Below are 11741 nucleotides of genomic sequence, written 5' to 3' on the forward strand. Positions count from 1 at the left end.
TAATGTGGTTGGCAAATCTCCAAACCATCAACTGTGGTGCTTCTGAGGAGCATCTCTGGGACTAGGGAACCCAGACCTGAGGACGTGGGCTACGATCAAAGCCTCAGATGTGTTCTCCAGTCCTTGTTTTAGGAGGGAAGAGACCGAGAGACTCCCAACAATGTGACCAGGCCCCTTGAGGGTCTTAGCTGCTCGCCAGCTCTGCCACACTTGCCTCCCGGTTCTCATAGACATTCTTCATGATCTTCCTCCAGATCCGCTCCATGGTCTGATAGCGCTTACTCTCTACAGGCAGCTGCCGGGTGATGTCCTCAGAGCTGAAGATGGGCTCCAAGTAGAGCCAGGCCCGCTGACAGTTCAGCCATTCCTCCAGTACCTCCTAGGCAAGTGGGATAGGGTAAGGTGAGGATATGAACTGCCAGGGCCTGGGGTCTGAGTTGGGTTCTGTTCCTCATGACCAAATCATTTTGCCTCATCAGAGTGCTGGGCACCAGAGCCAGTGTCCACAGGGAAATTTCTAGATGGTGCTGTGAGCATGGAACTCCAGGCAAAAACCAGGTGGAGAGATGCCTGCCCTCCAGAGAAATCCCATTACCCATGGGAAGTCCATGCCCTCTTCCCTTGGAAGAGCCAAGGTTTCTGCTCTTCCTATAAGGGACCATGCCCAAGCCAGCAAACCTCAAGGTGACAGGAAAGGGTCCTGGAGGTAGTTCTCTGGAGTGCATGACCCTAGCATTCTCTGAGATTCATTTTCGGGATCTTGAGATACCTAAAATGTTCTTTGAAACCTCAGTCCAAGGGTGAGACATCTTCAAAACAAGATATTTCCCCCTTCTGCCTCCCAACTCCCCATTTAGGAGGCACCTCTCGACTTCTCTAATCATTGCAAATTCATTAATTTATCTCCTCCTCGTCAACTGTGTGCCACATTCAGCTCTGGCCAGGGCCATGCCAGGTCCAGGTGGTCACCAGGAGGAGTAGGGGAAGAGGGCATGGCTACTGCCCTTGAGAAGCCCTCAGTCCACTAAGGAGCCAGTTCTGCCCCTGGATCACCAAGGGCCCAGCATGGTGATAGCCTCTATATGAGGCACTGACCAAGGGACTCAGTGAGATTACTTTGCAGGTACATGTTGGGAGAGTTGGCAAAATGCTTGTGCTGAGCCTTGGAGAAAATGGAAAGTGGGGATAAAACTGTAGTGGAGCTGAGTCCTGCAGGCCTGTAATCCCAGCAACTTGGGAGGCCGAGATAGGAGGAACTTGAGTTCAAAGCCAGCCTCAGCAATTTAGCAAGGCCCTAAGCAACTCAGCAAGACCCTATCTCAAAATAAAATATAAAAAAGGGCTGGGGATGTGGCTCAGTGGTTAAACACCTTGGGTTCAATCCCCAGTACCCAAAACAAAAACAAACAGGACATTACCAGCAAAGGAAGAACTCCCTAGGGTCAGTGCTGATCAGCCCAGGAATCTCTAGGTGGTCCTGGGGCGTAGAGATAAGCCCTTCTCATCCAGTTTCGACCTTCACTGGAGGCCTCCCAGCAAGGCCCCAAGAAGGGACTGTCAGACATACCTTCAGGTTTGTTTTTCAGGGCTCTGTGGGCTGTCTCTGCCTCTGATTTTGAAAGCCAGAGACAAGAATAGTCCCAATGCCCTGGCTCCCTCTCCCCAAGGTAGATCCAAAGGAGATATGGTTGAGGGCAGCGTGGGAAAGGGTCGTGAGAGCTTTGGGGCCTCATGGTGTCCAGCCCACAAATTTCAACTGTTCCAATGGTTTTACCCTTTGAAGGTCTGTTAGTAACCATATTTTTTGGACTAATCCTGTCCTCTTCACATCCCTACTGCTTTTTTTCAGTGGCCACACGTCATGGATGGACAGTCCCACCCATCCTGGTCACTCTTCTCAATGGAAGAGAGTCAGGAGCTCAGAGAACATGGGCAAGGCCCTCCACTGCTTCAAGCCCCCATCCGCTTACAAGACAGGGTTCTCTGGGGGTGGGGACAGGGACAAAAGACAGGGGAAGGAGGGCCTACCTGGGTCAGCTTTAGTTTGCTCTCCCAGGAGTTGATGCGTTGCTCGAAGGGCTTCTTGTAGGGTGAGAAGGACATGCTCTGGGTCATGACGATGTGGTCGTCCAGCAGCTGTGAGGCCTCATCTGGGCTCTTGAGAATGTAGGTGTCTGTCTCCTTGTAGGGCAGCACGTTGAACAGGATGGTTGACCACTCCTTCTCCATCTTGTCCAGTGCCTGGGGTGGGGGATGAATCAAGGCTGGGTCCCAGGAAGGGGCCGGCCATCATGCTCTCTGACCAGCACTGGTCAGGGAAGAAAAGACCTAGTGTATGACTTCTGCGTAGGGCCCTCTGGAAGATACACTCGGTTACCTGGTCCACAAGTCCTCAGTGGGCCCTTTTCTGACTCACTCTCCTACATGTGCTACATGTATAAGACACACTTACACACATGTGTTGGGAGGCAGCAAAGTTACCAGTGTGGGTGCTGGTCCTGGTTCTGACTGTGTCACCTTGGCCAATTGCTGAACCACCCTCAGCCTTAAGGTACTCATCTATTATTTATTTAGTTAGTGGTGCTGGGGATCAGACCTAGGGCCTGTGCACCCTAGGCAAGTACTCTACCACTGAGCTCATGTACTCATCTGCTAAATAAGGATAAGGCTATCAATTTTTTCCTGGAACCTTGAGAGGAGTAGCTGAGGAATAATAGCCAAGCACTTTACATACATGATTAACTCATTTAATAGAATGCACCTCACCCCCTGGGCATGACGGCCCCAGGAATGGGGCCGATTACTATCAGTCTCCCAAATGGCTGTCATTGCAAAGGCCAGAGGCCAAGTGCTAAGGTTTGGAAGGGCTAATCCGGTGGGGTGGGGTGGGTCTACTGGTGGCTGCTTACCTGCTCGATGGCATACTCCTTGCCAGCCACCTCAGCCACCTTGCTGATACTTTCGATGTGGTCCTGCAGGTTCATCTCGAGGCAGCGAGAAAAGGTCAGGTTGGCCTTGGGCCTGACGTTGATGTTGATCTCATTGGACAGTATATCCCAGTGCCGGTTCCGCATGCCAGGGTTGCGCAAGCCCTGGATCAGCGGGATGTATGGCTTGAACTCCTCAATTCGGGCTCGAATATCTAAGGCCACATCCTGGCAGGCTGTTGGGTAGGGAGGCAGGCATAAGAGGCAGCCAACATCGGCAGGGGGACGGTGGGACAGGTTGGTTTGGCCACCTACCTTGGATGTCTTTGAACTGCTTTACGCACTTATGCATGGTCTTGAAGGACTCAACGACGTTCTTCTCCAGCTGCTCAGCATCAATGGCTGTCAGGGGGTCATTCATCCAGCTTTCAGACCAGCGCAGCCAGTCGGAGGCTGTGGTCCAGAGGTCCAGGTAAGGCTGGAAGTCCTTCACCATCCTGGAAAGCTTGTCGTACTGCAGGGACCGAGGGCAGGGTTGGGATGCTCCCCAGGCTCTCTCCACCCTGCTCCTACTTGGGCCAGCTACTCTCTCCCTCCTTGTTCCTGAGTGGTATCCCTGTTCCTGTGCCAGAGACCCAGGCATGGCCTCCCTTCTTTCTGTCCCTCCCAGGCTATGGTCTCCTTCGTCTTTCCAGTAGCCTCCTGAAAGCCAAGGTCAGATTATCTCCTCTCTGCAGCATGCTCAGTCTCTCCCCAACATGTCAGAGCCCTGGGCAAAGCAGCTGGATTCTGCTGTGACTATAGCTGCAAGCTGCTTCCTGAAGCTTGGGGGATCAAGAGGGGACAGTGCCTGCGGGAGGCCTACATTGGTGACGGGCAAGCCAAAGATGCGCTCGCGGTTGTTGTAGAGCATTGCCAACTGCTGGCAGTCCTTCAGCTGCTTCTTGACCCGCCGCACCTCGTTGGCAATTTCGTGTGCTCTTGCCATCTCCACGTGGATGGAGAAGCCAGCTACCACAAGCTGCAAGCCAAGAAGCAAGGGTCACATGCCCCTGCAGCACCACCATGCCCATGCGTCCACCTACTCCCACCTCAAGGAACCTGAGTTCCTGGGACTTTGACTCCTCCCATCTCTGAGGGGACTTTGGAGTGACAGGTTGGTAGCCCATTACAGGCAGGCTGACTGCCTCATGGTGGCCTGGCAATGCTCGGGGAAAGGAGGGGGAGACTCAGTGCCCTAACCATTTGTGCCCACTGCCCACTGGGGCAGCATGGACACAAGAGAAGATTTAGGGCCCACTCCTCTGAATTCTTCTGAAGCTTGCTGCTCAGGCTTCTCTTTGGCCTTTCTGTTCACTTTTTCAGCCGTGTATCCATTCACTTATCCACGCATCCATCATGCATTGACAAAACATGTCTTAAATGCAAGAAATGAGGCCAGGCCTGCAGTGCAATGTGTGTGTGTGTGTGTGTGTAGGGGGTGGGATCCTAGCACAGAGCCCTCCACCAAGCCCCACCTGCAGCCCTTCCAGCTTCTCCTGGAAGTTGTTCTGATCCATGACCTGGATTTTGTGGAACTTTTCTTCTTCCTCAATATGCTGCTGCCGCACCATCTCTAACTGCCCGAGGATCTTAGAGGGCCAGTTGCTGGCAGCCCACCTGGCCGGGATGGGAGTTGGGATGGGGAGAAATGCCACAGCTGAAATGAGGGGGTGGAGAGGCCAGACAAGGATACTCTTCCAGGAACCCAGGGCCTGGGTAAGAGCAGGATTGGGGGAACCTAGGTAGCAGTTAGAGTCAGCTGGGACTGGGAAACTGGGAAGTCCAACTGAGCGGAGAGATACCACCTTCCATCAACAGGGAGGCCACCTCTGCTCTAACCTTTGGGAACTGCAGTTGGCTTGCAGTGAGGTGCATACCCAATGTGCCCAGGAGGAAGCAGAAATGAGAAGAGGGATGCTAAGTTCCCTCTGAAGCCCCAGGGACGGTAGGGCCTCACCTTACATGAGGCAAAGCAACATTGGTGACAAACCAAGGCCACCAGGCCAGCTTCCTTCCTATCAAACCAATTTCCTCTGCTTAGCTAATGTAGGCCATCCATGGAACTTGGGAATTCCACCTGCCATAGCCTAGGATGCCAACCCTGAGGGGAGGCCCCTTTTAAGCACCTGTCAGGATGGTGTCTTGGAGTTCCTGAGCAGGGCCCTGATGCTCTTGAACTTGTCTGTGAGGCAGGGCTGGGGGAGGGGTTTCTAGGGGCCCAGAGGCTGCCCACCAGGTAGGGCCTTGCCTTCTCTCAGTGCTCCTCAACCACAAAGCAGGGGTCTAGGTCCAGGTCACCATGTGTATCACATTGTCGAAGGGACAGAGACTAGACTGAAGAAGCAGGTAAGCCCCTCCACCAAGAGGATTGTGCCCCAAATGATTTCTTTCTGCTCCATTGATTACCTGGCCCTGCCTGGTCCTGGCCCCTGTGTGGAGCTATGACCTCTTTCATCTTGGAAAGACATTTATTTTTTTCTCTCTTTTCTTTCTCTTCTTTCTTTCTTTCTTTTTTTTGGGGGGCGGAGGGACTGGGGATTTAACCACTGAGCTATGTCCCCATCCCTTTTTAATTTTAATTTTTTGAGACAAGGTTTCCTTAAACTTCGGAGACTGGCCTTCAACTTGTGATCTTCCTCCCTCAGCCTCCCAAGTGGCTGGTACTCCAGGCCACTGTGCCCAGCTTGGCAAGGCATTTTGATGTGATTCCACAACCTGTAGCAGCTGGGACATTTGAGAAACCCTGTAGTGCCTCCTTCCCCATTCCCTGGGAGCGTGGGAGACAATGTTCCCACTCACTTGTCATTGAAGTCCTCTGTGCTGAGGTTGTAAAAGAATTCGTCCATGACCTCGTAGTCACTCATGACTTTGACAATCCGCTCCTACATGAACGGGGGTGATAAGAACTGGGCTAGGGAAAGGGTCTATTGGGACGGGGGCTGTCTGAAATGACTGGGGACTAGGGAGGGACTGTTCCCTTCCAGAGAGGAGAGGCCTGGGTAGAAGGAGATAGACAGGATGGAGAGACCAGCAGCAGGGCCAGGGCTCCAAGAACCATGACCACCTCATTTGTAGTTTCCAGGCCCCTGACCCATGCCTTCAGTCCTTGTGACCTCCCACACAGTATAGCTCCTAGTATCTGCCAACGCCCCCACAACCTCCTGAAGTCCACATGTCCTCCTGGTATCTACCTCACCTTCAGCCTCTGAACTCCCAATCTCCCAGCCCTGCGCCTGTCCCCTGTCCCTGAATATTAAGCCCAGTACCTCCAGCATCGAGTCCCCCAAGTGCCCACTGGACTTCCAGTCCTACTGGGCTCCTCCTGAATACCGGTCCCCAGTCCCATGTACCCACCTTACCTCCAGCCCCACTTGTTTCTCAGGGATGCCCTTCATCCACTCTCGCAGCTCGGCCAGCTCCTCAATGCTGTTGGGCTTCTCGTAGATCTTGCGGCTAATAGCGCGGAACTCCTCGCAGATCTGGCAGTGGGATGAAGGTGCCGGGGAGGTCTATGTGACCCCTCTTTACCTTCTTTGGGGCCTGCTTCTCCTTCTAGGTCCCTCGTGGCTCCCAACAGGTAACTGTTCCACCCACTCTGCAGTGCTTTCTATGAAAGACACTCCCTGGGATGCCGAGGTCTCTCGAGAGGCAAGGGTATCTCTCGGTAGGCTTTATTCTCCCAGATTTCTCTGGTCCCACTAACACACTCAAGGCTTCTGAGGCCTGCATTGGCATATCCTCACCTCTGCAGAACCATCGATTCCAGGATGTGCTAAGTCAGGGCTTCCCAGGTCTCTGTGAGTCCAGGAAAGGAGAAAGCAACCTCCTACACAGGACAGCTCAAGATCAAGACAGGGGGGCTTCCATTTCCTTCTCTTGGCCTAGGCCTCTGCAGATACCCCTGACCCTGCCTGGGGACATACCGCTAGCAGGAGTATACCAGCTATGCAAGGATGCTGGTATTGAAGCTGTGGTCACTGGGGCAGGGCCAGTGGGCACCTACACTGTCCACCTCCTTGTGCAGGTTCTTGGCCAGGATGTCTAGCATGGAAGTGGCCAGGGCTTTGCGCTTCTTGGACAGGCTTTGCTTGACATTGTCTACGTTGATGTAGAAGGGCCCAATGATGATGCTGCTGGGCAGCGAGTTGTCCAGGATCTCTTTCTCCTTCAGGTGGGTCTTCACCGCCTCCCGTACCTCGTTTGCCGATGGGCACTCGGTCTGGTAGGCCCTTAGGACAGGGTGCAAAGGTGAGGGGCAGAGTGAGCAAGGTGGGTGGGGGATACACACGGACACACTCAGGCTTGAACACATACACGAAGAAGCAAGCACGCACTTGAGGAAGACGCTGATGTCGTTGTTGTTCAGCTCCAGATACTTTCTGTACTCCTTGGCATAGGCCTGCAGGGGGATCATGGCCTTGCGCAGAGCATTGGTGATGGTGGACCTGAGTTCCTCCACCAGTGGCTCATGAAGCCCCACGGACTCTAGCAGAGGGTTGCCGCTGATAAAGATGTCCTCCATCACCATCTAGGAGAAAAGGGGCCGGAAGGGACAGAACTGGATGAGCTGTGGGGTGGGTGGGCAGAGGGACTGGAAATTCAGCTGTGCTCCCAGGGAGCTAGGCAAGCAGGGGCAGGGTGTGATCTCAAAACTGAGTGGGTGACAATGCTCAAAGCATGGGGTGGCAAGTCCTACAGGGGGCTGAAGACCAAATCGAAGCCAGAAGCCACCATGAGGCCCACTGAGGGACAATATCCTCTTCTGCCTGGCCTCACTCAGCCCAGTTCCAAGGAAAAGAGCAGAAGGGGCGACCATGTTGCTGATGGACTGGCAGGGGAGATGAGAGGGGACTTGAGTTGCAGGGTTTTGGGGGTCTAGGGAGTGGGCTACATGCAGCTGGGTACAATAGTCCCCTGTGTGGATGTTGGCCCTTGTCCACTCTCAGGATGAAGAGAGGCCAGTCCCAGTGGCTCTGGAGGCTGAGGCAGGAAGTTCATGAGTTCAAAGCCAGCCTCAGCAACTTAGTGAGGCTCTAAGCAACTTGACAAGACCCTGTCTCTAAATTAAATTTTAAAAAAAGACTAGGGATGTGGCTCAGTGGTTAAGTGCCCACTGTCCCAAGTCCTCTGTCCCTGGATGTCTCTGCAAAGGTTGGTCCCTCCACCAAGTAGCCCCAACATATCCTGTTAGTTCTCACACCTTAGGTGCAAAAAGAAAAGGAGAGAGAGAGAGAGAGAGAGAGAGAGAGAGAGAGAGAGAGAGAGACCAGAAGCTTGGTGGGATCAAAGGAGTAGGACTCAGAGCTGTGGCAGTATTAGTCCTGCAAGTCCAGGAATTGCAGTTCTCACTCTTAGCTCTGGGACTGAGGCTAAAAATTGAACTTCTCCAGGTTTACAAAGTGGAGATGTGAAGAGCTCACAATTCAGTTTTTTTTTTTTTAAAGAGAGAGGGAGAGAGAGAGAGAACTTTAATATTTATTTTTTTTAGTATTTGGCGGACACACATCTTTGTTGTATGTGGTGCTAAGGATCAAACCCGGGCCGCACGCATGCCAGGTGAGCGCGCTATCGCTTGAGCCACATCCCCAGCCCTACAATTCAGTTTATGGTGAGGATTAAAGAAGATATTTGAGAACTTCAGGGCCAAGCACACTGCCAGCCAGTTGGGAGACCTGTTGTAGAACTTTAACAGCTCTGATATTAGTGGCAGCACCCTGCAGCGTGGAGAGCCACTAACAGCCAGGGAAGCAGGTACCCAGGACCTTCCCAAGCTGCACTGTGTACCTTCTCCAACTGGGGCACAGAGTGGGTGGCCAGGATTCCCTTGTCAAAGAGGTTGAGCAGAGATGTCTCAAACTGCTCCAGCGCTGTGCTGTAGTGCACCCCTGAGCTGTCCAGCACCAGGTCCACAATGAACAGGGGATTCTTCCGGGGCCTGAGAGGCAATGGTCAGGCTGATTATGCACAAGGGTCTGAGGAGCACCCCTTGCCCTTCCTGCCAGTTCTATGACTCTCCATGCATGTGGCTGGCTTCCTCCTTCCTTCCAGAAATGTCCAAGTTACCAGAGAGAAAGATCCTGGCCAGTCAAGTTCCTCGGTAGCTACCTCGTGTCCAGAGATTCCCAGGCACCACAGAGAGAAAGAGTCATCTCCCTGTCCTGAGGTCCTCAGGGAAGATTGGCCTAAGCTCTCCCTGGAAGCCCACATTCTTGGCTTCAGATGTCTACGACCCACCGAAAGCCCCACGTCTGGATCCCAGCCGGAGCCCCTTCTGTCTCATTTAGATGAAATCCAGCCCCTGATTGTGACCCCAGGGAACCCTTCCTGATCTGGAATGGTCTCTACAACCTCTCCCACTTCATCCTGAACCAGGCTTCTCTGCCCCTCCCCACTCCAGTCTCACTTGCCAGCCTGTCCTTCCTCCACTGTCCCAAATCCTCTATCCCCTGGGTGCCTCTGCACAGGTTGGTACCTCCACCTAGTAAGCTCCAACATAGCCTGTTTCTTCTCACGCCTCAGGTCTCAGCTCAGATGCCATCTTCTCTCTGGAGCCCTTGGCAAAGGCCCACCCCCAATTATCTATCCTAACCCCTAACAAAATCACTCATTGTATTTTCTATTTAAGGGTTTTGTTGTTTGTCTTCCAGTGAGAACAGAAACTGGATCTCTGGTTTCCTTAGAACCATGCCTGTTTCATGGAAAGCACTCAAAGAACACTTCTCAACTGAGTAACTCATAGATGGAGTGATGAGGGTCACCCAAATGCAATCCAGGGCTTGTGGGGCATTGCCTGGTAGCCTAGGGGCCACAGCCCTTCTCAGGACCCTTTTCCCACTACCATGAAGCCACCCCAGAGACCCACCATCCACAGGATGCTGCCTTGGACCTTGGCCCTGGCTGCATGGACCAAGCCACTAGGGCCTGGCAAGGAACAGCTGCCTCTGCCCAGCAGGGCCCCACCTGTAGGGGCTGTTTATGAGGTCCTCCCCCCAGACCATGTCATCGGTGCAGTCAAGCACACTGCAGCAGGCATCGCTGATGAACTGTGAGAAGCTGGTCAGTGAGTCTTGCACCAGGAAGCGCAGCGTGTCCTGAAGCATGTACTTGATCAGCTCCATCAGCTTGCGCAGCTTCGATATGAGGTACACCTCCCAGTTGGTCTCATAGAGGTTGTACCAGCCCTTGCTCATGTCACGTAGGCTGCTGCGCATGGCTACCTTCAGCGTGCTGACCCAGCTGTCCTTGAGGAACATCTGCACCTGGAGTGGTCACGGAAGTCATTACAAAGCCCACCCCAGGGACCCACCGTCCACAGCTGCTGTGCTACAGGACTCTACACACTTGGATTTTGAGGTGGCCTCAGGACTCATCTGAGGGATCTCTCCCACCCCCAACTTACTGCCAAAGTGACTAAAACACAAACCCTGCCAACCCATCTCTTCACATGCCCCCCAGGGCCCAGGGCTGCTCAATGGGGAAGGAGGGAGAGAAGGAAAGATACAGATCAGGGCTTTCCCCTCCAGCCATGAAGACAGACAGAGACAAGGGAGGAGTACATCTTGCACACACGTAGGTATATATACCTACATACACGCAGAGTGACCTTAATGGAGTGGAGGGAGGCTGCCTTCTGCCTCCCTCACATTGATCTTCAGGTGGAACCAGAAGTGGGGTTTTCCAAGACAAGGGACCTGCCCCATGACAACCAGGCCTGGCATAAAGTGATTAGGAAGGGAGCTAGACTCTCCTTTTCTTTTCAAGACAAATTGCACACCTGGCCCCACTGCAGGCCCCCAAAAGGCCTTGGAAGAGGCCATAGCCTTGTCTCAAGTGACCGACTAAGCCTGAGCTTCCCAGGGATTCTGTTGTGTTGGCTCCCAGGACCTGACTGTGCCCACCCACCGTGCCTGGGTACCCAGGTACCTGGGAGATGGTCTGAGACTGGATCTGCTCGAACTCCTCCAGGCGGCTGTACTTGGAGAGGTTGGAGTGGAACAGCGACATGGCGGTCACCTTGTTGCACTCAGCCCGAACCTTGCTCAGGGCTGTGATGACTTCGGATCGCGTGAGCAGGGACACAAAGGTGAAGTCTTCCTTCTGCTCCCGGAAAGGGTACTTGGGGACACTCACCAAGCCTGCAGGGGTGGGAGCCTGAGGTCAGCATTAGACCTGCCTAGGACACACCAGGGGTCAGGACACATCCACGGGGTGCTTGGTGGAGAAACAGGGCTCTTATCTCCTCCCCCAAAACAGATAGCCACATTCCTAGAGCCCCTCTTTTCCCAGAGCTTGCTGGAGTGGCCCCCACACCCACAGTGAGTAGCCTGCTCTGGGAAAAGGATAAACTCCAGGCCTCCCTAGTCAGATACCCTTTTGAGAATTGGGTGGCAACTGTGGTTTCTCTCCCCATCTTCTCCCACCCATGCTACACACAACCTGAGGCCTGCCTGGAGCCTGCCCTAGAACCCCAAGGAAGGATGATGTGGGCACCAGGGCCCCTCAGAGCCTACCCTGCTATCCACACCCCAGCCTGCATCCTGGGTCCCGGGTATAGGAAAGCCAGGTCCAGGAGATAGAGTTAGCAGGGATCAGAGAACTCAAAGCAGAGATTTCTTAGGGGACCTGACATCTTTCTCTGAGGCTCAGTCTGCCATGCATTCATGGGGCTGCAGTGATGCCAGGCTTACCCTTGCTACTGGAGGAAGAAAGGGCTTGGTGACCTCGAGGCCTGACCATCAGAACCCCGGACATCGACTTCTGAACGATGGCTTT

General features: G+C 53.7%; 1 protein-coding gene across 1 annotated transcript in view; it reads right to left on the reverse strand.

The window, feature by feature from the left end:
* Positions 1-11741, reverse strand: part of Dnah1 (dynein axonemal heavy chain 1) — a 69190-nt gene that overhangs the window by 42043 nt on the left and 15406 nt on the right. Inside the window, exons 10-22 of the mRNA XM_005317415.5 lie at positions 10893-11104; positions 9930-10228; positions 8754-8904; positions 7304-7497; positions 6973-7198; positions 6329-6448; positions 5769-5851; positions 4445-4586; positions 3793-3948; positions 3243-3441; positions 2910-3163; positions 2029-2241; positions 215-379 (exon numbers count right to left, since the gene is read on the reverse strand). Of these exons, the coding sequence (XP_005317472.2) occupies positions 215-379; positions 2029-2241; positions 2910-3163; positions 3243-3441; positions 3793-3948; positions 4445-4586; positions 5769-5851; positions 6329-6448; positions 6973-7198; positions 7304-7497; positions 8754-8904; positions 9930-10228; positions 10893-11104 (2414 nt within the window). The remainder of the gene's footprint in view (positions 1-214; positions 380-2028; positions 2242-2909; positions 3164-3242; positions 3442-3792; positions 3949-4444; positions 4587-5768; positions 5852-6328; positions 6449-6972; positions 7199-7303; positions 7498-8753; positions 8905-9929; positions 10229-10892; positions 11105-11741) is intronic.

This window comes from Ictidomys tridecemlineatus, chromosome 2 (assembly GCF_052094955.1).
Source record: "Ictidomys tridecemlineatus isolate mIctTri1 chromosome 2, mIctTri1.hap1, whole genome shotgun sequence".
Taxonomy (NCBI): Eukaryota; Metazoa; Chordata; class Mammalia; order Rodentia; family Sciuridae; genus Ictidomys; species Ictidomys tridecemlineatus.